General features: G+C 39.6%; 4 protein-coding genes and 2 long non-coding RNA genes across 11 annotated transcripts in view; 3 read left to right on the top strand and 3 right to left on the bottom strand.

Annotated features, from left to right (window-relative positions):
• gmfg (glia maturation factor, gamma) overlaps positions 1–994 on the top strand; it is a 3,046-nt gene extending 2,052 nt beyond the window's left edge. The window contains exon 7 of the mRNA XM_046073223.1: positions 807–994. Coding sequence (XP_045929179.1) covers positions 807–878 — 72 coding nt within the window. The 3' untranslated portion in view covers positions 879–994. The remainder of the gene's footprint in view (positions 1–806) is intronic.
• Positions 995–1,470: 476 nt separating this feature from the next.
• paf1 (PAF1 homolog, Paf1/RNA polymerase II complex component) lies at positions 1,471–6,664 on the bottom strand. Of its 2 annotated transcripts, none has more exons than XM_046074573.1 (14): positions 6,420–6,664; positions 5,567–5,596; positions 5,321–5,413; positions 5,117–5,238; positions 4,944–5,010; positions 4,750–4,851; positions 4,561–4,666; positions 4,174–4,242; positions 3,843–3,946; positions 3,634–3,750; positions 3,373–3,501; positions 3,019–3,124; positions 2,455–2,533; positions 1,471–2,244 (listed from the first exon to the last, which is right to left on the bottom strand). In XM_046074573.1, the coding sequence occupies exons 1-14, from the start codon at positions 6,464–6,466 to the stop codon at positions 1,808–1,810; spliced, it is 1,608 nt and encodes a 535-aa protein (XP_045930529.1). In that variant the 5' UTR covers positions 6,467–6,664; the 3' UTR covers positions 1,471–1,807. The 2 variants fall into 2 exon arrangements, with proteins under 2 accessions (XP_045930529.1, XP_045930528.1); XM_046074572.1 differs by having other exon boundaries at positions 5,567–5,599; positions 6,420–6,663.
• Positions 5,840–10,206, top strand: LOC123986363. Its single transcript, XR_006828862.1, has 4 exons — positions 5,840–5,943; positions 6,635–6,722; positions 8,527–8,713; positions 10,148–10,206. It is a non-coding gene; the product is annotated as an uncharacterized LOC123986363 (long non-coding RNA).
• On the bottom strand, positions 6,834–11,535 carry LOC123986361. 3 transcript variants are annotated; one of them, XR_006828859.1, is made up of 4 exons: positions 11,379–11,535; positions 8,515–8,651; positions 8,170–8,214; positions 6,834–8,087 (listed from the first exon to the last, which is right to left on the bottom strand). It is a non-coding gene; the product is annotated as an uncharacterized LOC123986361 (long non-coding RNA). The 3 variants fall into 3 exon arrangements; XR_006828861.1 differs by having other exon boundaries at positions 11,288–11,395; XR_006828860.1 differs by lacking the exon at positions 11,379–11,535 and adding an exon at positions 11,066–11,229.
• tsr1 (TSR1 ribosome maturation factor) overlaps positions 10,612–27,586 on the top strand; it is a 30,594-nt gene continuing 13,619 nt past the window's right edge. The window contains exon 1 of the mRNA XM_046074571.1: positions 10,612–10,637. The gene's annotated coding sequence lies outside the window, so the exon portion shown is untranslated. The remainder of the gene's footprint in view (positions 10,638–27,586) is intronic.
• Positions 11,641–27,269, bottom strand: taok1a (TAO kinase 1a). Of its 3 annotated transcripts, XM_046074568.1 has the most exons (21): positions 26,950–27,269; positions 26,754–26,857; positions 22,971–23,218; positions 20,610–20,681; positions 20,396–20,497; positions 20,226–20,271; positions 19,985–20,081; positions 19,772–19,885; positions 19,568–19,659; positions 19,259–19,352; positions 19,064–19,145; positions 18,781–18,948; positions 18,416–18,616; positions 18,154–18,282; positions 17,670–17,906; positions 17,444–17,572; positions 17,137–17,340; positions 16,755–16,994; positions 16,153–16,365; positions 15,814–15,996; positions 11,641–15,519 (listed from the first exon to the last, which is right to left on the bottom strand). In XM_046074568.1, exons 3-21 carry the CDS (start codon positions 23,100–23,102, stop codon positions 14,983–14,985), a joined length of 3,072 nt encoding a protein of 1,023 aa, XP_045930524.1. In that variant the 5' UTR covers positions 23,103–23,218; positions 26,754–26,857; positions 26,950–27,269; the 3' UTR covers positions 11,641–14,982. The 3 variants fall into 3 exon arrangements, with proteins under 3 accessions (XP_045930524.1, XP_045930525.1, XP_045930523.1); XM_046074569.1 differs by lacking the exon at positions 26,754–26,857; XM_046074567.1 differs by having other exon boundaries at positions 26,754–27,269.

The following is a 27,586-nucleotide window of genomic DNA, read 5'->3' on the forward strand; positions in this document are numbered from 1 at the left end:
TATTGACAAATAGTGCAGTAATCAGAGTGCAAAGGATGCAAGAGTAAACTATTCTCATTATGTACATGTTGAAGGTGTATATGATATACAGGTACGCAGACAAATACATGCATACATGTACACATGTACACAGTGTGATGGAGCATAGTGCAAAGGATGCTGGAAAAAATAAATGAGACCTATGACCTTATGACCTGAGGTAGGTGTATTGGTATACAGTATATACAATATGACATAGTATGAACAGCACTGAAATAGAGAATGGTGAATAAATAGATAATAAGCGGCGGCTGTGGCTCAGGAGGTAGAGCGGGTTGGCCGTTAATCGGAAGGTCGGCGGTTCAATCCCTGGCTCCCCCTGGTTGCGTGTCGAAGTGTCCTTGGGCAAAATACTGAACCCCGAATTGCCCCTGGCGGCTATTCTGCCAGTGTATGAGTGAGTGTGAATGTTAGTTTCCGTTTGAGCACTTAGGCTCAGTGTATGAATGTGAATGCAGATGTAGTGTGCTTTGAGTGGTCAAAAAGACTAGAAAGGCGCTATACAAGTACGGAGCATTTACATTTTACATATAATTAAGTGTAGGCCTATAGGCCTAGATCAAACCCTAATGATTATTTTTAATTGGGAGCTTATTCAGCAGGATGTTCATACTTTCAGATGTCATTTGGTATGTTTTGATTCTTCTGCCCAACAAATTATCAATTACTAATTTGAGTATTGATGAGTTAACTTCTCTGAACTTTTTCTATCTTTATGATGTTGTTATTCAGATTTTTGAATGTGACAATGTGTGCTTTACTCTGAGGTCTTTGAAACAAGAAACGCTGATGACTTGACAGAAGAATGGCTGAAGAACCAGCTGGCATTTTTTCGCTGAATCTGCATCTCCCGTATCTCCGATACTATCAGTCTTTCTTTGTGAAACATGGCTATCGATTTTCATTTTTAATTGTTGTGCATGTTATTACTAATAAATGTACTGTATGAAATCAAGTTTTAAACTGGTCAGTTGTGCATTGACATCAATATTTCGACAAGGGCAATCCCCTATTGTTTTACCAATAAAAGTCTGAACTGAGCGTCAATTAAACAAATTACATATTTAATCATGTCCAAAGACATGTGGACTAGGTTAATTGGTGGCTCTAAATTGTCCTTAGGTGTGCGTGTGTGCATGGTTGTTTGTCTATGTGTGGCCCTGCGATGGACTGGCGACCTGTCCAGGGTGTACCCTGCCTTTTGCCCAATGTCAGCTGGGATTGGCTCTAGCCCCCCGCAACCCTGTATGCAGGATAAGCGGTTGACGATGGATGGGCATATTTAATCATGTTTTTTTTTTTTTTTTTAAAATGCAGCACAAACAGCCCTTCTTGGACTGAAAAAAATAAACTGTAAAATTTATGGGATTACTTAGTGGTTCCCTAAATACGCTAAAGCGGGAAAAACAACAACCACCTTTGACCACAGAGTTTCTTACAAAATGTCACCGGCATTTTATTATTAGTTTCAGAGCCTTAACACAAAGACATGTCAAAAGCAGAGAGAACTAAGACAGTTTTTACATGATCCTGTACTGAATATCTGACAAAAAACTGAGGAATGGTGTACAAAGAGCTACTGGTGCACAATTTTAATCTACAAATAAAAACTGTATTGAAGAAAGATGCCCTGAGTCCACAAACAAATGAGCATCTCACACACAAATTTCATTTGATTTTTGCAATCATTAAGAAACTACAGCCCGAGACTGAGCTGAACATACAGATAAGATAGGTGGCCATCACCTTGCTGTCCTGACCACAGATCTTATTCACTGTCACTGGCATCGCTGGAATCTGAGCCTCTCTCACTTCCACTTCCACTCTGAGCCCTCTCTGAGTGGTCGCTGCTGCGGTCGCTGTGCGCTGGAGAAGCACTGGGACTCCTGCTGCCTCCTCTGTTCCCTCCTTCATCCTCGCTTCCGCTGCCCTCCTCCCCGCTGCTCCTGGCCGAGTTCTTGGGTTCATTGTCGTCGCTGTCATCGTCACTGCCGAAGATCTCTTCCTCGTCCCGCAGTTCTCTGGTTCTCTCCTCGCCACTTTCACTTCCGCTGCCGCTTGCCTTCCTCCTCCGCTTCCCTCTGTGCTCCTCCTCTTCGTCGTCGTCATCTTCTCCCCTTTGTTCCCGGTCTTCATCTTCCCTCTCAGATTCACTACCGGAGTTATCTGCCTCACTGTTCTCACTACCCTTGTCTTTCTCATCACCTGGAGAAAACAATTCAAATATCACAGGCAGAAAAAGGTACTGAAAACACACCTGTCATCGATGCAGATGGTTAATGATTCAGCAGACACTGTCCTTTTACTACTACTACTACTACTACAACAGTGCAGCAGGTAGCCAAATCAGTAAACATTAAATGATGAGAATGTAGTAGAAGACAGCGGTAGAGATTAAGAGAAAACTTAACTGACCTGAGTCCTGCAGGTCCTTGTCCATGTCTTCCTCTTCATCTTCTGGCTCATGGTTCTCCAGCTGAGCTTTACGAGCTTCCTGAGAACCGCAATGAACATGAAATCAGTCATCAGGATACTACTAACGGCCCAAGAATTCAAGCTCATAGATAGTGCTATAACAGTTTCAGTCATTATTTTAGATTAGTTGGGTCATGTTGGAAAGCATTGCTTAACAAAATACAGGAAACAGTAACTACATGGCAGTTAATCCAAACATTAATGTGGTATTAACACATGCTCTGCAACTACTTTGTTTGGATAACGTTGAATAATGTTGGTAAAGTTTTATCTAATCTTTAATCTATGATAAATATGATTTCCTAAACTTCAGTGTATTTGAAATAAACAGCACCCTTTAGTTACAAAGATAAAAAGAAAAAGATCAGTCAGTCTAAATCTAAATGAATAGTTTCCCTTCCAACAACAAAGTAACAACAAACAAAAAGAAAGAGAAAAAAAAAAAAAAAAAAAAAGTGTTCAGTGTAACATGAAGAAAAAGCGGAAAGTAACAATAACACTCACCTGGGCTTCGAGCTCCTTCTCGTTCATATCTCTGTGCTTACACACCAGCACAGCGTTTGTGGTGGACTGTGCTCCAGCCTTGGCTCTCCTCTTGCTCAGACGCACTCTGGGGGACAGAAGAAAGGCTGTCAGAGGACAAGGCCAAACCGTTTCCCATGAAGCCCCATATATCATAGTGGCGGTGCAGTCTGTTTTCTGCAATATCAATTAACAACATACTTTCGAAAGCATAACTATCTACACAACACTTGATCTAAAACACGCCAGCTGCAATTATTCCTGCAAAAAGCACATTCCCTTTCTTCAGTTTGAGGTGCAATGACGAATAACTCTTTTCTTTGATCAATGACTTACCTTGTCTCTAGCTCATTGTAGTAAACACCATCTCCATCTCTGAAGATAAAGAAGTAGTTCTCTTCATAACCCTTGCTGGCTTTGTTCTTGACATTCCAGTTGTACTCCCTGGCTATCTTGTAATCATACCTGAAACAGAGAAATAAAATGCATTATTAATTGCTGGTATGCAAGTTAAAAACAAGCAAAACAAAGTAAAGGGGATTTTTAAGTGCAGCCAAAAAAGATCCATGATTCTCTTGATGTAATATTTTTACTTACAGATCCTCAGGCATATAATCCATCCCCTCATCGCAGTCTCTCTTGCGCTTGCGAATTGTTTCTTCATTGGGCAAGAAGTAGGCCACAAACTGATTTCCTTCCTCATCCATCATACCTCTTTATTGAAGAGACACAAAACGTAAATTAGTATTTATACAAAAATGTTGCTGTTGAAACACACATCCACATGACAGATATTTTGTAAATACCTGATCATGGCCTGAGACATCATTTCCACTCCTGCTGGTCCTGATATGTCTTTAGGTGCAGGATCGGAGTCAAAGATGACCTGAGCACATGGGTTGATCCACATCTGGGGAAAGAGAAAAATTACAAAATAATATTATATGAAGTACCAGTTTGACTGTTAAAGTACCTTAAACTGACAAAAACCATCTGGATCAACAACAGATGCAACTGTTGCGTGTTTGTTACATCAATTCCCTACCATGCACTTCTCCTACTACATTGCCCACGTGATGTCATTACAAGTCATCCACAGAGACTCTAAAAGTCAATAACTGGAGTGAAATAGCTCACCTTGAAGTCAGGGAACACAGGTAGTACCTCCACAGGAGTAACTCTGGGTTTACTGTAGTGCTGCGTAACCTAAAGAGAAACAACATGTTTACATACTATAGCTAATTTTTCAATGACCTAAACATGCAAGCTGACCAAGAATACTTTTGCATTTTAGGTTGATGTGCTGAGTTCAGTTTTCCAGTGCACAGAGCTGCTCATTAATAGCTGAAAAAGAGGTTTTGTCTTGTTCCTCCCAATCTGTGGAAATGTTCACATAACCGCCAAAACCCATGGAAACTTCCAAATACCCATGTTCAACCTGCGGTCCACTTTATTTTGTAGGTTGCTTGAAATATAAAGAATGTTAAACAAGGATTTGGGAAGCCTAGTTATATGCTTACTCACCGATTTCTGTGCATCCTCAAATGTCTTCTCAATAGCAGAAATCTGGCTGTCTCTGTCCTTGTAGATTTCTTCTTCTGTAAACTGCTGTTTGACAGATACACCAATCCTAAACACAAAACATTCCTAGGTTATACACACACACGTTTTTCTAATAGGTAATTTCAAAGTGAACACAATTAGCCAACTTACTTGACTTCCACTTTCTCATTGGAAACGCCATATCTGTTGAACTCCGTAGAAATATATTCTGTCTTTCTCATCCACGGGACCACTTTGGCATGCTGCTGTGATCTTATTAGGAAGAAGAAAATGCTTAAAGAAAACATCTCCACATCTCCACATCAATCTATAACAACAAAAAGCTGCTTATTTAGCAGCCTTACCTTTTAGAACTGGATGGCGCCTGGATGTCCTCTTCCAACAGTTTTTCATCAGCAGGATCCAACAGTACTGACAATTTAAAAGAATGGTTCAGTCTAAACAGACATTTTATAAAGCAGAGAAGTTTCTAAAAAAAATTACGGGATCTGACATGTAACAACAACTGGAGACTTACTGTTGGGGTCTATGCGGTAGGTGTCTGGGTTGATGAGATCAATGGTGACCCCAAGGTCTGGCTCAGTAAGGAGCTCATGCTTGTGCTGCTTCTCTAGAGAAGTGGCTTTATACTGTACAAACCTGCCACAACACAAAAACAGATATCAAGCTGTGCCCCTGTTCATCAGTGTGTACTCTATGTATTGAGAAGCTGAATGTTTACCTGTGCTGATCAAATGGATATGTGATGAATTTGGGGTCAAAAGGGATGTCAGGCAGGCTGTTGCAGTACTTTACCCTACAGACCACCCCTGACCTGTCATGGGCACAAAAGTAGAGGACATACAAAGTTCGAGTTACCCAGACACGTTTGCATACCTTACTTTGAAAAAAAAAAAAAGAAAACAAAAGACGCTTTCCAGATTACTGTACAGAATAGTAGATACTTATTGGTGCTAAATCTGCTTACCTCTCTGGAACAGTTCTATGCGAGGATGGCCTGCTAAAAGAGAAAACAGTCATTTGTCAGATTTATTACCATCTCTTATAAACTAATGCTAGAATATGACATAAATATTTCAGTGATAGGTCATTAATAATGAAATACTGCCTTATTTGCTGCTGTCCTAATCCTTCTCTTTTGTTAAATGAATAAATGTAACGTTATGTTGCTTACATTTTTTTTATACAGCGAAACCCTGGGGAAACCACTCATTTCTATTTATTGGAACGTTAGCCCACTAAAGAACCACACTTATTTTTATTCTCTTTGTGCGAAATGTTTTGATTTCAATATATCATGTCTTCACATACTTATATCATCGTCTTTAAATAACTGTAAAAGCGGTAAGATATTACAACTAACGACTTTCAAATGATCATTTGATATGGGAATTTGCTAACGTTAGGTAACGTTAATAATACCAAAAGCTTTGCATCTGTAACTGTTTTGCCATGAAGTCTCCGTGATTGTTAACATTCAGACTTGCTATCATTGGCTAGCTTCGTTGACCTACCATTGACACAGTGTTAGCTATTTGCTTTGCCTCTACTTTAAGTAAATACAACTCACTGGATAGTCCAAATTCTCTTATCTTAGTTCGTTAGTTAACGCTAAATAATAAGGTTAGCATGCTACGTTAGCATAAGTTAACTTGGCGCAATGCTTGATTGTTTTTGTAGCTAGCTGACTAGCATTGTTGTACACACTTAACAAGTGACCAACCTTATCAACTAATGTTAACGACTCCTGGCTGCTTTATCGTTAAAGTTAACATATATTGTCCAATGTAATAGACCAGCAGCTAGGTTAACGAACTTACCTGTGGCCGTCTTCTCGTTGAGCTTGTGTCTGAATCGTTGGAGCCATGTTTTTGGCAAACTGCTCACAACTGACGTTAAAAGCAAACCTGTTTGTTTGTACAAATACGCCTCTTGGCAATCAAAGCACCTGACTTAAGTAAAACTACAACTACATACAACTATTTAATCTAGCCTCAATTAGAATGTTTACTGCATTTTTATTTCTACCCGGCAGCCTAGGATGATGACCCGGTGGCAGATATTCACAACCCTGAAGAGGGTTTCCTATATTGTGAGCGACCCCTACTGCCCTGGCATGTGAGGTATCAGCAAAAACTTGCACTCAAAAATACTTCCCATTTATTCAGCATATTGATTCAAAACATCAGCGACATGATTTGGCTCAGCTATGAAAGAAGACCAAAACTATTTGCTGGTTTGGTAAACCCTTTAATTGACAGAAAGTAGAAGTAACACAAAAAAATGTATGGCAGACCAATGATCTCACAGGCTCAAGGATCACAGAGTTATATTTTTTAAGTATAATTTTTACTGGCTATAACATTGACATATTGTATTGAGAGAGGATTCCTATTATGGGGTACACTCCCCGCACTATTAAACGTGCACATACACACACATTTCCGACAAACAATTCTTAACACAAGTCCACTTCCAGGGCTTTCAGTCCCATCTTGTGATCTTCATGAGCAGATGGAACCTTTGCAGTTGCAATGGTGACGGTTCAGTCGGTAAATAACAGATGATTTTAAATTGAGACCTCTGTCTCAATTTAAAATCATGACAACTGAGGAAAATCCATCCGCCGATAAAGGCCAGAAGATGAGGCTGAAAGCTCTGGAGAAATTCCTGTAAGTGGACAAAGTAGAAGTATTTCAAAGCTTAATAATAAACCTTCAAGCTCAAATACCGTAATCCCTATTGCCAGTTCATCTACTGTATGTTCTTAGTGTGAAAAACACAAAATCGTTCAATCAGATCAAACTATGAACTCTCAATCATTCATCTATTGTGTTCAGACTTATATCTAAACCCAAACACATTGCTTCACCACTCCCATATTCAAAATTAACTTATTGTCAAACATTGTGGAATCAAGTATACACCAAAAACATCTGGTAATTGTTAGTAACATTCATATGCCTAACAACATTTATTGCAATCCGATATTTAAAACACAAACATAGTTGCAGACAGCAACAACTGTAGTTGCATAGAACGGCATGATGTTCAAAACACCATCGCAGTGCAGGTCTCAAAATAAAGTTTCAAGAAATAAAAGAAAGGTGCTCATCCTTTGTGAACAAAGCATTTTCTAATACATTAATTCTGCTTCCCCAGAATCTGAAAGTGAAAATGTAAATGTTACATTGGTGGGTGTGATACACATCAATCACTGTTGACCTCCCTCTATATCTATGCAGACATGCATGCTGCACCTCTTCGCCACCTGTTATTAAAAGGGGGCCTACAATTAGCTATGTTAATAAGGACTGTACACGACAGTGTGCAAGGCCGTTAGTGCAAAGGGAAAACAGCTACTGCTTTTCATCATATGTTCTTTAGTCACATAACTGCAACAGCCCTCTACTGAGAGTCCTTTCAGTGGAGTTCTTGATCTCTTCCCATCTCAGGTGTGCATCTCTGTCTGCATATGGGTATCGCCTCTGTGGGGACAGACAAGAGATTCATTCTTTGCACACAAATGAATACAGCTCAAATTTCATATTTTTAAAACAAAGTTCTTACCTGCTCAACATGTATATCATCTCTCCAGGATCATCTGCAAATACCCTGTAACATCAAAAGATGATCACTAACCCATGAACCTAGTACACTCAGTAAGGACACTGATCTAATAATGGACATTTCCCATTCAAGTGTTTTCCACTGGTTCAGGAAGGGCTTAAGGACTCTTAAGGTCTAAGTTTAGGTCCTATCAAGAAGATGAAGACGATGTTTTAACTTTCAACGCATGTCATTCTACCTGCTCTTCTCTCCCTCTTCTTTCAAGTTAGTTGACAAAGAAATGTTAATGTGCCTGATGAACAAACTTGCACATATAAAAATTAACAAAAGAAACATATCTCTTACCCATCTCCCCAGTGGTAAAATGCCCGGTCCTGATAGAACATGGACAGAAACAGCCAAACACTTATTGTCTCGACCCAGAAGATAACAAACAGGAACCATAGCGATGACAGCAGGACTTCACACAACATCCTGGAGTTCTGTGGGGACACCAGACATACAGTACAGTGATGTTTTCTGGAATTATGACCCAATGTATACTGTGAGTACAAAGGTAGTCTCCTGTACTTATTCTCCTCCTTACGGGTTAGGATTGGCCAATATAATCATAAATGTGTCTAGTGTCAGACATTGTCATACCATTTATACTGTTCATATATTTTTTCAGAACCTCTGGCTGTATTAAAACATTTTTGGAAATTCATGGAAATGCAAATCAGATGTTGTTTCTATAGACTGTATATGTTGAACATGTACATGGATCTATGACGAAATGTTAAGTTTTCAAAAAACATAGTTTACTTTGTTTCTACATATGGAAAGTCAATATACAATGTTTAGTGTTTTTTCTTACATATTTCATTCATTGGATTATGCTAATCCACCTCATATATGTTTTGTCTATGAAATCTACACTATATCCTATAAAAATACTGCTACAACTAGTATTTGGATAATTAGAATTAGGAAAAACATATTGTAAAAGGTTATATTAAAGTATATAACATTTTGAGATGTGGGAATGTATGCCAAAATAAGCAAGTAGTGTATTTTTGTAAAATTCAAATTCTAAATTCAAATTAGCTTTATTGGCATGAATGTATAGCAACAATATTGCCAAAGCTATATATAAAGTACATAAGGACAATTAATTTCATACATTTCATTAGATAAGAAAATAAAACAGCAAAAGTTGTGTTTGTGTGTTAATACAAAATAAAATAACAATAAAAAAAATATATATATATAAAATATAAAAATTCCGTAAAAATAAATAAATGTGTTAAAACAAAAATAATAATAATTTAGAAATTAAAATTATGTAAATGACACAGTAACGTGTTATTATAAAAATATATTAAAAACTTAAAATAAAATGAATAGATAAAACCGTATATGTGTGTATATTAATAACTAAAATTAATTAATTAGTTCATTAAAAAAAGACTAAAAAAAAATCAGTATCAAATGTGAGACTTAAAAACACAAAAGTTACTAAAATATCAAACAATTAAAATAATAATAATTTGAAAATTAGTACAATTATTTATTAGTTTAAGCTTCCACTGGTTGTCCTCAGTTCATGGCATGATGAGATATATTTTGCAGCAATTATTTGACATTTGGGCATTTCTCCCAGTAAATAGTGGAGTTTCTGTGTGTAAATTTGAATTCGGGGTATATTTGGGAAATGTTTGCAAAGTGTTTTTGTCTTAGTATTTTATATTTAGGGCATGTGGTAACCAGCTCTGTCTGTGGCGACCCTTTTCTATGGCCAGGCTGTGTTCACTCAGTCTGTATGTTGTAAGCATTTTTCTTAATTTAGGACATTTTATTGTGCTCAGGTAATTTTCCAGTGTGAATTCTCTTTTTAGGGTCAGATAACATTGGAATTTATTTTGTGTTTTGGTCGTTTCTTTCCAGTATTAAATATATATTTCTTTTTGCTTGTTGATAATTTGGTTTGGTCTGCTAGAGTTGGTGTTTCTGTCTTGAGGCTGTTGGGGACTTGTTACTGCAGAGAGCCTCAGGACCAGCTGGCTGAGGGGACTCTTCTCTGGTTTCAGCTCCTGGTATGTTAGGGCTTTGTGATGGTATGTCTGGGGGTTAACTGATTTTAAGTGATTGTAAAATTTAATTGATCTTTTCTGTATTTTTAGCTCTGCTCTGCACAGATTATTTGGTGTTTTTCTCTGCACCTGTAGGATGCTCTTACAGAACTCAGTATGGAAAGATTTTGTCCCATTTCTCAAATTCCTTATTTAGTTTTGGCCCCCAAATTTCACTGCCATATAGAATTATTGGTTCTAGTACAAATTGGAAACTTTTAAGCCAATTTCAATTGGAATATATATTTTAATGTTTCTTTTTATGACATTGAAAGATCTCCTTGCTTTGTCCCTCAGGTCCTTCACGTCCTTCACAGCCATGTTGAGGTTTCCTGTGTATGTAATGTTGAAGCCAAGGTAAGTGTAGTATTTTTGTAGCACTTTGTAGCAATAGCCTATAATGTTACACATAATTTGATGAGTTAGCTGGCTTGTAAATTTAAAACTGTTGTTGAGCAACATTACCAAAATTAAAAATCACACCAAAAACATTGATATTGCCTATTCAGTGCCACACCTTTTCTCTCTATTTTGCTGTTAAAAGTAGTTAGCAAATCAGTGTCCAAACACCGTTATCGTCGATTATGCGTTCTACCGTTCATAGCTAGGTTAGCTAACGTAATATCACAGACATTACCGTTACTTCAGTTTGTGTATAGATACAAATATCACTACACAGTTGTCAATATCATCGATGCAGAGGTCACGTTAGTGTTAGTGCGCTAGTGTGAGATAATAACGATGGCTAGCTTGATAGCTAAAGTCGAGCTAACGTTACAACTTACCTGTATTATCCAGCTATAGTTAGCTAGCGACTTGTTTTAAAGTCTCTTGTTTGTGCAGCTATAGTTAGTTAAGTTGCTCATTTGACTTTAACGTTAGCTAATGATTTATACGTAACTAATGTATACATTTACTAATGTAAAAATGCCAGTAACACGTGAAGAACAAATGTGAGCCAACGTTAACGTTACTTTGTTTTTACAGCTAATGTTCTGTTAACTTACATACGTTATGAATATCCATTTTCATTGTTAACAGGGCCAAGCTAGTTAAGTAAATACGTATTGATTTATGTTAGAAGACTCTTTTACTTACTCAATTCAAAAACTCTTGAAACGACATTCCTTTTATAGTCTTGTTTACAATGCTCGTCACACATCACGTTGTATGTACTTCGTACTTCCGCTTCTGAGACCATTACAGCAGCGTTGGTTGATTGATTCCCAAGCAGTGGTCCTCGGACCGTGAGGGGTCCTGAAGTAACGTCAATATTGTATCATGTATAATACAGTACTCTCATGCAATGCCATACTATTGCAACCTAAAGCTGTAAACAAAAAATAAACCACAAGGCGACTTATACTAAAATTACTTTATTACAGCTGATTTCTGTTCAATATCCCTCTGCCAACACAATGGTAAATATAATACAAACAAAATAGTACATTTGATCCTATTTTTATTCTGTTTTATGAATCTTTTTACACAATTTATATCCACTTTTAGTACTTAACCATCTCTTATGTAGTATCTTCATAATCTCTAACATTCAATAACAAGTTCCCCCATCTATACAGTTTAATACAGGTTATGAGTCGTAGTGGTAATGTGCCAAAGAAGAATACTGACATGTTCAAAGAAATACAATCTCTTTTCATAATTTGCCTGTCACCATATCATCTGTTCAAGCCTTTGGCCACTAGACCAGAACCAACTTGTTTTTATGTTTCATACATTTCACCGTGTCAGCCTAATGATAGGTAAAACCAGGTGCATGACACAATGCAGTGGTATCTGGGCTTGGCAACTCAGGTATGGCACAGTGTTAGACCATAAAAAGTATCACCATTTTCTGTTGCCGATTCTCATTCAGTATCCCATATGCTTTCAGTCAGTAGGACAAAATTTGACATCAAAGTTAAAGTAAAAAATAAAATAAAATTAATCCAGGTTGGTGGAAAGGTCTTATCACTGACAATGATTGACAACAATATCCAGACTCCCTCACACACAACATTGAGATAAAGTGAACAAAAATTGTGCATACAAACTTAAGGTTGGCATGTATGTGAGGTCTGAATGGCCCAACATTCAAACTCTTGGCCTTGGCTTTTGACTTAAGGTAAGATTCCGATCATGATAAATACATTCCCCTTTTCTTTACCAAATATCAATAAATGATGAATATAACCTGTTGTGTTACAGTAGCTGGAGCTAGTCACTTGGCATGAAAAAGAAAATAAAGAGTTTTGGGACCAAACCATATGAAACTTGATATAATGCATACTTTCTAGGTAGGGTATATACTAATCCCACCTATTAAGAAAAAGTCGCCAATATTTTAGTGTCCTCAAATGTGATAGAAATATATCACAGTATAATATTCAGAAGAGCCAGCAACCCTAAAAGTGGCTCTGAATCAAATGGTTAAACGTGTGCTGGGGGGAAAAAACTCTGCAGTGATAATGCTCAGAGATGGCCGGTTGACTAAATAAATGGCATTTAAAAGGAGATGACAGCCACTACATGCATATGAGGCATTCTGTCTGTGTACACCAAGAATATCTTCCAATGAGCTATGTCCAGACAACTCAACACCACTTCGAGAGTGAAAGGTTTACTAATATCAGTGTGGCCTGTCAGTTGAATAAAGTTAGTTTTAGAAATAATTTTCTTAAAATGTGAGTTTAGTAGTTAAATGTTTTCTTCAGTACAATATACACATATGAACATTTAACTCCAGCTCTGTGATTCAGAGGAGGACCTCTCGGTATCATCCTTAAAGGCCTTTTCAACTTAGTGTTTTAAAATTCTCTCTATGGAAATGGTAAGCCTAATTTGAACAAGCTGTAGAAAGGACACCGACTTCTCCAATCATATTTCAAACACAAACCAGTTTGAAGGGAGCGAACAGGAACAGATATTAGAGGAGCTGCTAGAGCTATCAAAGGAATACCTAAGTGCTTTTTGCCACATTTATTTTGCATTTGGCTGTTTTCAGAGTGTGCGTTGACTCAATATTACATTTACATGGATATGCTACAATGTTATCATGCAAGCATGTGATTGATTCAGTAACCCTTGTTCTTGAGTTCTGATGAGATGGTGAAACATTTATAACTTAGCACCTTTTACATTTTTTGTGTTACTTAACTGGGCCCAACGTTTTTTAACAGTGTTGTAATTTTCTTAGTAGTGCCAAGCCTGCTGTCATGGTCATGACAATTTCCTTAAGCTATCTGCCTGCACATAATGGACTCCTTTCTGTTAAACTCAGTTAAGTTTGTTTTATGGAAACTGAAGCCAAAATGTATCTGAAAAACACTGCAGCATCATCACACGCTCTGTTCATTCAAAATTCAGCACAATCATACAGGAGATAACCAACATCATCTAGAGTTTCAAAACACAGTAAAAGCTGCAGAAAGGGGTGGAATGGTTTCACTCACTCACTGTATGTTGACATACACTAGGGCCTTGTCTGTACTTGGGAAATTGCTCCTAGAAACCGCAGCACAGATTACTTCAACTTCTTATCTTAACTACATACGTACCAACAAAACACTAATATACCAGGTGCTTTGCGAAAAAGAACATTAATTTTACACATATTTAGCTGTATAAAGTGCTTTGAAAAAGGCAGCAGTTTTAAAAAGGCACTAATAATATATATAAAAAAAACAAATATCAACAAATCAATACTAAGATTGTTTTTGAAGGCAAATTACTTTTTCCTCACAATTCCTCCTGTCAATGTGTACAGTCACATCCTCTGTCACACAGGGGTTTCCAAGTTCACCCCTAGAGTACCACCACTCTAAAGACCTAAAATATAGTTACTGATATACATAAGTACTTTTCTATTTCCCACCGTTCATAAGACTTAAACCAACTTTATTGCACAGTGAATATAATAATCTGAGAAAAGTATGTGGAACCTCTGGAACTAAAATCACAGGTGTTAAAATAGACTTAACAAAATATACACTGGCACTGATTATAAACTGATGATGAAATTTAAAATAATAAACTATAAACATCTGAGACCGATTTCTATAATGAAAAGGTAAAAAGGCACTGAATTAGTGTTGTAGCGCAAGCCTGAAACAGTTGGTTTATTTGGCTCTGAATTTGTAAAGTCTCATTTTGGCTAATGATCAGGACATTATGTGAAAACTAAAACTACTACTTAATAAAAGGAGGCATCTTTCACAATGACCATTACAGCAGGCTGGTATCACAACAGCAAAGCATCTTTAGTCGGGTCTGCTGCATTTCTAACCACCGTCAAATAATCAACCAGTGTATAACTGAATATGAATCGGGAGAGTGAAGGAGGGGGCTGCTAAATAAAATCAGTTTACTGTGATTGTTTGATATTTCTAAGGACATAGTTAACACATGTTAAAGGCTTTTTAACAGTGTTTCATGTGCAAAATGAGAGCAATGGCTGTGAATAGCAACATATATTTTAAAAATTCCAAAAGAGAGCTGTAAATGAAAACAAATGGGAGTATTATGTGTTGACACTCAAATTGCTTATGTAACATAAATTTAAGGATCTGTATGTGTGCCGATAAACTGCCGTGAGGACGGGCTGCGTCTCTTCCAGCCCTTTTGACCTGAGCAACATTTATTTCATCACACAGCCACATCTGTACATGGGAGAGAGACAGAGCCGCAGAGCTCAGCCAATACTCTATGTGTAGGAGAGGTGTGACCCGTTAGATATTTGAGAGGTGACACTGGTACTCCTGCTCATGGCCTGCTCACTGCGCCCTCCTGAGGGTGTCCTCCCCATTGCTTGGGGGCTGTTCTGTACACCTCCACTGACGCGGGTGACCAGGGCTCCTGCTGATGAGTGGCCCCATGGTGATGGACTCCCACCTCCCTGCATGCCCTGCCCCCAGCCTTGCTGCATAGGTGCCCCTCCCGGACTGGAGTGAGAGTGGTGACGGCTGCCTTGGTGGCTTGACCCTGAGCCAAGACTGCCACTGCCCCAGTGTGGCCCTTGAGCACTGCCAGATGGGTGCTGTTGTTGATGACTCCAACTTCCTGAAGCCCCGGGAAAGCTATTGCTGAGGCCCTCTGGGGAGATGTTTGATAGCACCATGTTGCTGAAGCCCAGGCGCATACTCTCTGAGTCAAAAGCCTCAACTTCTCGGGCTTGACGTTCCAGCAAGCCCCGGATTCGCTCCAAGCGTTCATTCTGCAAGGAGAGCATCTCCTCTTCAATCTACACAGGAAAAAGTAAGGCATTTAGTAAGTAACGTTTATTTATGTGCTTTACAGTTAGCAGATACACTCAACTTCACTATGATTGACTGGTAGCCAATCCATCGACAGTCAGCAAATAGAAACTATAACGTAGATACAAAGATATCTAGATAAAGATACAAAAATAGATTTTTGGAATAGAAGTGCGAGTGTGCTGGGCTTTTGAAAGTACCTCTAAAACTCAAATCTTGCCAATAATCATGGATTTAGACCAATGTAAATTTCCACATGAGAATAGTTTATAGAGGACAACCTTCTGTTCCAGCAGGGCCCTTCGGAGTGACACCCTCTGCTCCAGGTCCTTCTTCTCGCGTTCGTGCTGGGCATCGGTCTGCATCTTGATCTTGCTCTGGTAGGCGTTGAGAAGCTCCAGCTCCTGCTGTAGCTGTATTCGTAGGGCTTGGCCCTGAGCCTCCTGAGTCTCATCCAGGCGTAGCTAAGGACAGAGAGAAGATCAGGATCCAAAGAGTGAAATACACACACAACCATAACTAAGTTGGATACGTCCTCCAAAAATGGGGCAAAAGGTGGCAACTTCATGGTCTTCCTTCATAACTTTAGGATTCTACATTCCTGACATTGCCAGACTTACCGCCTGAGTGGAAAGCATCTCATTAATGGAGTGGTCATACTGCTCTGCCAAAATGGCGAGTTTGCGGTGTTGCTCCTGCTTCAGCCGTTTAAGGACAGCCTTGTGCTCTGACTTTGGTGTGTTCTCCAACAGATGGTTCCTCAGTGCCTTGTACTGCCTGGTCTGGATCTTACATGTGTCCTGGAACTGCTTCTTGATCTGTAGCTCTTTGGACTATGTTGTAGAGAAAAGTATTAAATTATGTATTTCTTTCTATTTAAAGGCAAGCATTGAACACAGAAACAGATCAACCAAGCAAGTAGAATAGGAAAACCCCACATTACATGAATAAGAAACATAAGCATGCTTCTATTCTCTGTAAAAAAAATCTTTGCCTAACCAAAGGGGAGATAAAAGCCGAACACTCTTAACTTTTGATGTCTTTTTAATGTACATTTTACAGACCAGCATGGTTCAGCACATCTCAGCTTATTTAAGATGAAGAATAGGTCCGGCAGACTAACTGTGAATTGCATATTTGGCAGCTCCTACAACCTAGAGCAGCATTTTATTATTAATAAAATGAGAGTATACACGTGCATGCTCACAAGCAAAATTCTCACCTTGAGACTCTTGGGTTGTTGGCGAACCTCCATAACGTGCTTGCGTCGAAGTTCCCTCTCCCTCCTCTTGTTGTACTCCTGCTGATTGGTGAGCTCCGTCTGGTGCTGCAGGCGGATCAGCTCAACCCTAGTCTTTTGGATGGTGTTGAGCTGGCGGAACTCCAGCTCTTGCATGGACTCGTGGTGCCGAAGAAGCATAGCATGTTCCAGGTCCTTCTGGGTCTGACGCTTGTTTAGCTCCTAATTATGTGCACATGGTGAGACAAACAAAGAGATGAGATTGTCACGCACCAAAGATAACAACAATTTAGTTTTTTAATTCATTAAACCAATATGTACAACAGCTGAAACCTAGCAGTATAATAGGAGACAGTGTGCTCACCTCACGCACTAAGTCCTGTTCAATATTGTGGCGAGCGATCAAGATCCTCCGTTTGAACCTGCGGCATTCCAGCTCCAGATACTGCCTCTGTCTGCGCTGTAAGTTAGCCTCTTCCTCTGCTTGGAAGTGTTGGAAATTTTCCTTCTGCTTCGACAACCACTCCTGCTTTTCCTTCTTGGGTGTTGACTGGTTTTCATTTAACTCCTAAACAAAAGAAAGATTGCAGGTCACTAGTAAAACAAACTTCATATTACTGATTGATGTCCATTGCTGATAGTAAGTAAGTTTTGGAGACTAATGTACTTACCTCTTTGAGTTGTTCCTTGCGAAGTTTGTACTCCCGTTTTTGGGATTCGAGGAAGCTGTTGAGCTCTTTCTTCTGCTGGTTCTGAATATGTTGTTGGAACTTCTTTTCATCATTGCTAAATGTTTTTGCCTAATGGAGAAACACATCATTAATCAGTTTGCTTTAGATAAAAAAAAAAGCCAGTGTTATAAATCTTAGTGAACACAAAAATTAGCTGAATGCATACATCTTTCTCCATGGACGCCTGGTGCTTCTTGATCAGTTTCTCCATCTCCTGGGCAAAATTATTCCTCTGGTTCTCTAGCTCCTTGTCAAGGCGAAGTCTGTGCTCATCCATCTCAGCCTTCAGCTTGTTTTCCAGAGCCATCAGCTGTTTCTGGTGCTGCCGCCTCATGCGCTTGTAGCCCAGTATCTGCTCTCTTAACTCAGAATCCTGCTCATGCTCCTTGATTTGGCGAGTGAGCTGGCAAACACAAGGCACACATTCACTGACTTTTGTTGTGGGTGGAAAGAGCTATTAAAGATGATATGGGAAAAATTCAGCGTATGCATATGTTTCAGATGTTTCAAGCTGGATCATGGGTCTGCTTCTGTTCCATCCAAAATCACAACTTTCAAGCCTTAAAGCAAAAAACATTCAATTCTGTATATAGGTGGTTGTTTTAGCCATCATCTTATTTGATCTGCAAATACATCAATTGTGTTTTTACCACTGAGGCTGTGCGTATAGTAGCAAAGTGTTCGCGGTTCCGTTTTGGCCGTGGAGTGGGTGCAGGCGGGGACTGTGGCTCAGCTGGCCGGGTGTGAGGTTCTGACTCTTCATTATATGTCTCTTCCTCCTGAAAGGTAGGCATCCATGCACAGAACATGTAAGGAGCAGAACAAGATACTGCACAGAAAACACATTTATGTCTCGTGAACACTATATAACACGATATTGTTACAGGTCAGAGTGGAACCTGAACTTCTTACCGGCTTGAGGTGTATCACAGAGCTGTTTGACATGACTGTGTGGTCTCCCTCCATGTCCACCTCACTCTTGTCATCACCTGCATCCGTAAGACTGTTGACAGAGCTGCTCTGGGAACTGGCACTGATTGACATACTGGGTATGGATTGGTTGCTCCCCACACTGTTCACTGTACCCGTCCTACCCACACTGTGTTCTGGCTCCTAAAAATAAATGCCCATGGAAGATAGTATGGTTACAACAATGCTCTCTAATGACATAGGATAACTCAATACTATGAACTACAACCTCGCTAAATTGGAGATGACAGAAATTGAGAAAGGTAGAGATGCAAGCTAGCAGCATTTAAAGCAGTCATATGACAGACCTCCTCTTCATCTTGTGCCTCAGTTGTCGGGCCATTGTGGGCTTCCTGAAATAAGATCTTCTTCATTTTACGATACTGCAGATTGTCCAGCTCCCGCACTGCATCCTTAGTCCGATTTATCAGGTCTATTAGAACTGATTCTGGTCGCTCACGTTGGACAAATGCATGCTGAAGGAAGAACATAAAAAAATACTTCATGCATTAAAGTCCTGAATTCTAATGTGGTTGTAGAGATTAACCATAAAGTATGACATGAGTCATATATACATTTTCTGATTCTTACCTTTAAGAGCTCCTCAGAGTTTGGCCTATCCTGGGGTAATTTCTGAAGGCAAGAATCTACAAAGTTTCGGAAATATTCCGTCCTGAAGTAGAGACGAAATGCAGAAAAAGGATAAAATTGTAGTTATTTTATAGACTCAAGTTTGTTTAAGAAACATTTCACCAGCTCTTATATATTTTATTATTTTAATCTCACCATTCACTAGACTGCAGGGTGGGGCTCTCATTCTGTGCTATATGGTATAAGGCACTCATTGCATTCATGTTGAACAGTGGAGGCTTCCTCTCAGCTACAAAGCAAGTAGCAGATTACATCAAGGAGTCAGATGTTGTGAAGAAAAATTAAATTATGAGAGGAAGAAAGAGCAACATTATTCAATTACTGACTATGTGAGCAAAAATAATGTTTGCTATGAGATGTCTGTTAAAGTGTAAAAAGACATGCAACAACAAATTAGGTCCAAATCTTAGATGTGAATCAGAACATATAGAACAGTAACCATACCTAATTCAATGCAGGTTATTCCCAAAGACCAAATGTCCACCTTTCCATCATACTGACCCTCATCCATAGCTAAAATTACTTCTGGAGCCATCCTGAGAAAACAAACACATTTAGCTCTATACAAATATGTAAATGGTAATTTAATAAAAAAATCTTCAAAACTGCTCTGAGAAGAACCTTTGAAGTATGTGTTTTGTAACGTACCAATATGGAGTCCCAACAAAGGAGTTGGCAGGACAGGCGATGGAGGCAGAACCAAAATCTGCTAGTTTCACCTGCCCTGGCTCTGTCAGCAAGACATTTCCTGCCTTGATATCTCTGTCATACACATAAGAGGAAATGATTACAGCTCCATGCAAACAACAGAACACCTTGGGGTATATGCACTTGGTGCCCAGCATGCTCCCAAACACTCACCGGTGAATCATGTTGTGGGAGTGAAGATAAGACAACCCCTTAAGAGCACCATGGGTAATTGCAGCTATTTCAACTTCTTGCAGAGGTTTCTTGTGAACTGGAAGGGATACATACACCAACAGGAATGTAAATCAAGAAAAAAAGTGACAAGGATAAACTTGAATTGGGAGGAGACTACCTTCTCTGCCTGTAGTCATGCAGCCTCATGCAATAATCAGGAGTTCAAAGGTTTTCAACTCACCTTCTAACAAATCTGAAGCAGAGCCTAGACAGTATTCCATTACCAGCTGAAATGAAATAAAGAGTGTTTTGTGAGAGTCAAATGCTTTACCCTCTTTATCAATCAGTGAGCAATACATTTAAGTGACAGTATCATCATCATAACCAGTGACACTCCCTGTAAAAGTTTACCCAGGCAGTGTGCTCTCGCAGGTAACATCCTTTGTACTCTATGCTGTTTGGGTGTTGTACTCTCTGCAGGAATTTCACCTCCTTGATAATGTCTTGCCATTTCTATGAAAATAGTATAAATCAGAGGACTATAACAACAAACAAAACAAACTTTGTGAGTAAATGTGGTAACAATTGCCTGTTAATATTATATAGGTTAGTGAAAGCTTCATACCTCACTGGACTGCTTTCCACTATAAGACATTTTCTTGATGGCCACCACCTCATTTGTCCGCTCATCCCGTGCCTGAATGACAAGCACATCAAATAGCGGTGTGATTTCAGTTAGTTACTTAGGCTACATGCACAACAGTACAAGTATCAGTTTGTTTTATATTTTGAGCTATCCATGAAAATTCATTTTGTCTGTATTATTTGCCTGTAAAATTTAAATTATGTCTTTTTGCATTTTTAAAATCGACAAATGAGGTGTTTGACCTCATTGCCCCAAACATTTTGACAACACAATCTATATTAAAAGACACAACTACATGATCCATCTAGGATTAGGATTAGAAGACTATGTAGACTCAATATAGCTGTTGGGGCAACATGGCATTGTCTGTCCGCAGCAACTCACTCCCACCCCGTTGGGACTGATCTACCGTTTTCCGGCAGAGAACCATGGCCTCAGACTTGACTGCCTCAGTGACTTCAGAGTCTTCAGATACTGCCTCATCCACAGAGGATGTTTTGGTCGGGTTCAGGAGCTCCTCAAAGTGCTCTTTCCACCACTCGATAATATCCACAGTCCAGGTCAGCAGCTGCTCCACGGCAGGGCCACGTCCTGCTTTCCTAAGTCGTTGAACGGTTTGCCAGCCTCCCCAAACTCCTCCCACACAAAGGTGTTTGCTTCAGCAACTGCAGGAGCTGTAGCCCTTCTGGCCTCCTGGTACCCGTCTGCTGCTTCAGAAGACCCCTGAGCCAACTAAGCCCAAAAGGCCTCCTTCAGCTTAATGGCTTCCTTCTTAGGATGCCACCATGACAGGCACCGATGACCTTCTAAGCACAGTTCCTGCCAGCCACCTCTACAAGGAAGGCTTTGATCATGGCCCACTTGGATTCCACTTCCCCAACCTCCTGCGGGATGTACAAGAAATTGTTCCAGAGGTTGAGTCCCATGAACAGGGACGTTCGGCAAACGTTCCCAGCTCACCCTCACAACATATTTGGGTTAACCAGGTCTGTCCAGCAGGCTCCACCTGTCATCTGATCCAACTCACCACCAGGCGGCAATCAGTTGACGAAATATGGCCACAGGTGTGATGATACGACTACAAAGTTGATTATCGATCTTTTGCCCAAGGTGTTCTGGGACAAAGTACATTTATGAACGACCTTATGCTCGAGCATGGTGAGCGCTGAAGTCTCCCAGCAGAACTAGTCTAGTCCCTAGATGGAATCACTTTCAGGATGTCAACAAGAGACTCCAAGAAAGCTGGTTACTCTGATCTGCTGTTCTATGCATAAGCGCACAGAACAATCAGAGCCTTCCCCCTCAGTGACTCACAGTTATATAGATGCGACCCTCATTCTCTGGGGAGAAATCCAACCCCGCTGATCTCCGCCAGAGAGTATCCTCACACTTGCCGATTGCTTCTCACCCTGGGCAACTCCAGAGAAAGAGAGAGTCCACCCTCTCTGGGTGTTTGGTTCCAGTGCTGTGCGTAGAGGTGAGCCAAACTATGTCTAGTTTGTACTGCACCAACTCTGGTTCCTTCCCCACCACATAGGTGACATTCCATGTCCCTAGGACCAGTCTGAGATGACTGGAGTCAGCACACCTAGGTCCCCGCCTTTGCCTGCTACCCAGATTGCAAACACATGACCCCAATGCCCATCCCTGCGGGTGGTGGGCCCACAGGGCATTGTATCACAACAAATTGGGACTCGTGATGCAAGTCTCTGTAAGCCGACTGACATGATCAATGAATGCTTCTAACTGCTTGTGCACAATATCCACATTACAGAAACTACATAATGATTTTAGCTAACACATTGTGCAAAAGCACCAGGTCACACCCAAAATATCACATTTTCAAAGATCTTGAGACAAAAATACAACATCACAATTGCTAAATATAACAATAACTGACTTTTACTGTAGTTCGCTTGCTCAATAATTTGCTGAAGTCAAAGCTGACACACTTACAGTGTTGCTACAATGGCTGCATTTTTATAACCATTCTGAAATAATCTGAAATGTTTAAAAGGATCTAAAAGGCCTAATTATTAAGCCTGTTCTGTATAGACTTGACAGGCTTTGCTAGTGGTTTAGAGTACAATGAGACAGGATTTTCCAAATTTTTATTAAATTTATCCACCGTAACAATGTTACACAGTGCTATGCCAGAAATGTGAGAATGAATGTATTTGATTAACTGAGAAAGGCTTAACTTTTCTATCCTGACATTTTTTTCTTGGTCAGACCCCTATGTGGGCTCCCTGAAATGCTGCGTTTTTTGAGTTCAGTTCTGATATCAAGCTGAACATGCCTTTAGGCTTGGACCATAGCCTTTTCTTGTGAAATACTCACAAAATATACAGCACCAAAGCTGCCATGTCCGATCTCACGCAGGTCTGCATAGAGCTTTTCTGGGTCTTCCTTGAAGAAGAGATCAGCAATTTCGGGGTCCTTCAGACTCCCCGCCCGACTGCTGTTGGGCATACTGGGGAGTGGGGGCAATGCCGCTGCCGCCAGGAACTATCTGGGTCTGCGACAGCGACTTGAAAGCCCCCACCGATGGCTCATCTGCAGGACAGCGGTCTCATATGTGTTCAGAGCTAAAAGTACAAGAAAAAACAAGAATAAGTACACCGAAGAAGAAAAACCAGCAGATTAATATAACAATACACAGACATAAACATACAAACATGTAGAAAGTGCTATTCTCATCTGCTCTGTCCACAGTCTCACAGCATGCTAACAGCAAACTGTTACAAACAAGCTAAAACAAAAGCCGTCTGTATGTAGCCTAACTGTTTAGCTTAGTTTGTCACGTATCTTAAAATTTGGCAAATTCTAGTAAACTTAACTGCTGGCTGAGACAAACCAGGCCCTTCTGTCTCTGCCAGCGGCACTTGCAGGCAGTGAATCACATCAGGAGGAGTGACTGATATTGACTGGTGTTTTTCTACATTCTTTCTAAACTTCACTCAGTATTTTGATATCAGGAATAAGATTATTTTATTGATAATTTAGATTTGTTTCCAGTGATATATCATTGAGTGCATACAGTGATTACTGGTTATTTGGTTATAATAAAATTTTTAAATAGCAATTATTTAGTAATGAAAAAGAACCGATAATGATATCAATAAAGAACAGAAATGATAAGGAGTTTCATTAAGAGTAGTATCAATGCCCATCCCTACTGGCGACAAAATGGCAGCAGGTAAAGACAATGTCTATGATCATTTCTTACTCAAAGTTAACAAGTCCATCTCTGAGGGGAATGATTGTCATATCATCTTCAATATGCTTTGCATCTATGACACACTGTGTCCTTGTTCTGATTAATTTACTTGATTATTTACACAGATTAAATATAGCAATTAACTTTAGTCTTGTTATTATTTGGCAACTGTAAATAAATAAAACAATCTTTAGCAAGTAAACACTTCAGGCAAGTAGATTTATGAACGGGCAAGTGGGGGGAAAAAACCCATTAACATTGAACCCTGATATACCTACTATTACGTTCCTTTACATTGGTAATGTTATACTACAAGGCTATATGCTACAGTGAGAGGCAATGTGAAACAAAAGGTAAGTATAACATCTGTCTAAAACTCCCAGCTCTTTGACTGTCCATGTGCGCCATAGCAGAGCCTATTAATGTGAGCGAGACACACACATAACACAAATGGTGCAAATGTGGAGAACGGCCAGTCGGAAATCCTGAGGTAGCAAGAGATAAGTCTCCTGTTTCCATAGTAACATCATCTGCAGTAAGTAAATCAGTGGGCTGTGTCCTGACAACCTCCCCTCACACCTTCAGTGACTGGTATGTAGACAGACAGATGTGAGGAGGATACAAAGAACCAACTCACAGATGACAGTCTCCAGCTCAAACAAAGAAACTGAGGTGAACAACGCACTGCTTCACTGTGAGATAGATGACTGAACTGAAACAAAGCATTCCAGTGATGGGACTACTTGTTAAACCTGTAAGTACTTAGTAAACACATGTTCTCAAACATACCAAACACTGACCTTTCTAGCAGCGATTAAAGATCACCAAAAAAAACCAAAAATAATACAACATGATTCACAATCATCTGTAGTGGTTTCAAGCCATTTTCACAGCTCTGGTTTTATTTGCCGTAGTTTTGAGCTGTCCACATCCGCACCAGTCTAATACAATCCAGATAAATAATTTGTTCGTGGAAAAATTACATTTGAAATACTTCAAAATAGCAGCCTTTCCAAAAAATAATGTCCTGGGTACTCAGGATAAGCCATCAACCTTACTGAAGACAGCTGTCACTGTGAACTGTTTTCTTCTAAATGTAAAGAAATTCTGATTCTGAGAATATCCACAGCAGTGTGGATTAACCTTATCTCAGTTGCTCATGCTCATATAAAAGCAAAACTATCTTCATTACTAGATATATGGGAAATGTGGATTTTTATTTGTTTTTGTTTTTTAATTTTAGGTGAACTTGCCCCTTAAAAAAGACAGAAATGAGCACAGTATAGCTTAGGTCCACAACACAACTGGTAGGCTTAAACTTTGAACCATTTGCTGCCTATTAAATCGTTTGTTATACAGCTGTACTGCTGTAATACAGATGTAGACTCTAAAAGATCACTGAGAAAAGTTTACTGAGTCCATGTGGCTCAGATGATCAGCTGCAAACAGATGCAGTGCTAATGCTAGAGTCACAAGACTTCTTTCCCAGCCTGGGAGAAACAGCCCCCAGTTCAAGCAGACATCTTTTGTCTCACAACAACACTAAACAACTCACTATTCCACACAGATGCAGCCACAGCCCTGAAATAAATCCTCATTACCATGTGGGACTGTGCCTCTTTATTGCCATTGTTCTTTACTACATTGTTGCTTATGAATGAGGCTTATTGTCATTTCTCATGATGCCATTTTCAACTATGGATGGATACGTGAGCACCAAAGTGAGTGATGACAACTGATAGCTTCATAAAACACCTCTGCGTTCCAACTAGCACACACACATGCACAAGAATGCAGCAGGACAGGACAACAAAGCTGGAGGGCTGGAATTCCCAATGTATGTCCTCACTGCACTGCATTTCTCACCATTTCCTGTTCGCACAGCTATAGGGAGGTAGGAAGGGGGCCCTGGGTGACCATGTTGACCAGTGATTATCTGTCTTGGCTTAACAGCAATGGCATGCTTTCAGACATGCATTGCCATTTCAGACACAGTGAAATAATGGTTTTAAAGTTTTCATATCATACATAGATGATTCATCTGTATAAAATGCTGCCATGCCTTTTTAGAAATCAGTACGCAATCTGAATTTAAAAGCAATATCTGTCAGTTAAGTCTTTTCCATTTGGTAGTCCAATCCATAGCACAAAAAACACAATCATATACTGTCAACCACCAGGGTTTCTTTTGTCTTTACCATTAGTGTCAAAGAGTCAGTGTATGTTATCATTTACAGACCTATAATACAGTATATTCATTGAGTTAAAATGGCAATTGGGCCTAATCAGTTTATCTGCTGGGACAGGTTGACACTTGCAACAGTACTGTTATTGCTCTGAAAAATGTGAACCACTATTCAATGACCAAGGGTTGTCTTACAGCAAAACTCTCACTTCTGGTAGCCCAGTCTTACAGGCTGCGTTATAAATTACCTGTGTCTAGGTAACGTTAATACCTCACTGCAGTTGCAACACTAGTGGAATTAGAAAAAGCACTTGGTGGGATTTCCCGAACGTTGTCACTTTTCTGTAGCTGTCTCAGCTGTCAGACAAGTAAGTCAAACTAACAAAGTATGACATATAGAAACCTAACAACACTCTAACGTTACTCTTAAACGTGCGCAAACAAGGTTTCAGGAGCTAGCCAGCGTTGACTCGAACGTTACGTTAATGTTAGCTAACTTACACACCAAACTTAACGTTAGCTAAGCTAAGTTACGTGTCATATGATCAAACAATCCAAGCATTTTTCGCGGCGTGTTTACTGCGTGAACAGTCGCGTAACTGCATAAATGATGTGGAATTAAACCGAATTTAAAAGTCGTTTAACAGAAATAGCTAAATTAGCAATCTAACCTATGTGGTGTTTGCTAACTTAGCTTAGCCAGTTAGCTGAAACTCACCCTTTCCTGACAGGCCAGGTTTCAGGACTGTAGAGAATGTCGTGTATTTCAAAACAGTTTGGGATTATACAAGTATTCTTCCTCTTTCATCCCCGGTGCGGTACCTTCGTACACAAAATCCTTGTTGTTCGTAACGCTGTCAGTCGATTATAACATACAGATTTGTGAATTATTATTAGGTTAAAAAAATCCCCACCCTCGAAGTAACTGGGGTGCCAGAATAGTCGAATCCCACTCCCAGGCAGGTCCAAAGATGGCTGCCGTGCCGAGAGCTCCACCGCCGCCTCCCTTCGTGAAAATACGTTGGGAGAATGTGAGGGAATTTCAAACACTTCCAAAAAACCCACAAACAAGCCGCGACACTCTCCGCGATGTCGTTACAAAAACTGGGGATTTAATCTAGCACACTGGCATGTTAACAGCTTAGATGTTAAGTTAAGATGTAACTATGCCTGACTGTCCGTCCTCCTTCGATTTACTGCACACAGCAGTTCCGCCCTGCCTGGTGTAGTTGCAGTAAACTCTGTCTGACCCAAAAACATCCAGAGGCGGAGACATAATTATAAAACACTTGGCCTTTAATACAAAGGAGAGTAAATACTCGACCTTTTTTGAGTATATTTCCTTTTTTAGGGTAATATAAATTACTACATCATGGAATAGGTATATCCTATAATATAAAACAATATATTACCTTTAAATGGAAAATGCTTTTCTGAAAATTAGAATCGAAAAAAAAACATTGTTCAACCAGATATGTTTGACTTAAAGTTGGCTAAAATACAAATTCAGGCAGGAAAAGAAACTCCTTCAGAATTTGGGGGGATACATTC

Source organism: Micropterus dolomieu, linkage group LG17 (genome assembly GCF_021292245.1).
Source record: "Micropterus dolomieu isolate WLL.071019.BEF.003 ecotype Adirondacks linkage group LG17, ASM2129224v1, whole genome shotgun sequence".
Taxonomy (NCBI): Eukaryota; Metazoa; Chordata; class Actinopteri; order Centrarchiformes; family Centrarchidae; genus Micropterus; species Micropterus dolomieu.

What these genes read in the sequence shown, in the direction of transcription:
- paf1 (XM_046074572.1), bottom strand. Translation starts at nt 6,466, where the DNA reads ATGGCTCCAACGATTCAGACACAAGCTCAACGAGAAGACGGCCACAG. An exon ending in TATCCATTTGATCAGCACAG is followed by an intron (nt 5,239 to 5,320) that starts GTAAACATTCAG and finishes GTGTTGTGGCAG; the next exon opens with GTTTGTACAGTATAAAGCCA. An exon ending in GCGCCATCCAGTTCTAAAAG is followed by an intron (nt 4,852 to 4,943) that starts GTAAGGCTGCTA and finishes CTTCCTAATAAG; the next exon opens with ATCACAGCAGCATGCCAAAG.
- taok1a (XM_046074569.1), bottom strand. Translation starts at nt 23,102, where the DNA reads ATGCCCAACAGCAGTCGGGCGGGGAGTCTGAAGGACCCCGAAATTGCT. An exon ending in TGCGAGAGCACACTGCCTGG is followed by an intron (nt 20,272 to 20,395) that starts GTAAACTTTTAC and finishes ATTTCATTTCAG; the next exon opens with CTGGTAATGGAATACTGTCT. An exon ending in CTATACGCACAGCCTCAGTG is followed by an intron (nt 17,907 to 18,153) that starts GTAAAAACACAA and finishes TGTGTTTGCCAG; the next exon opens with CTCACTCGCCAAATCAAGGA.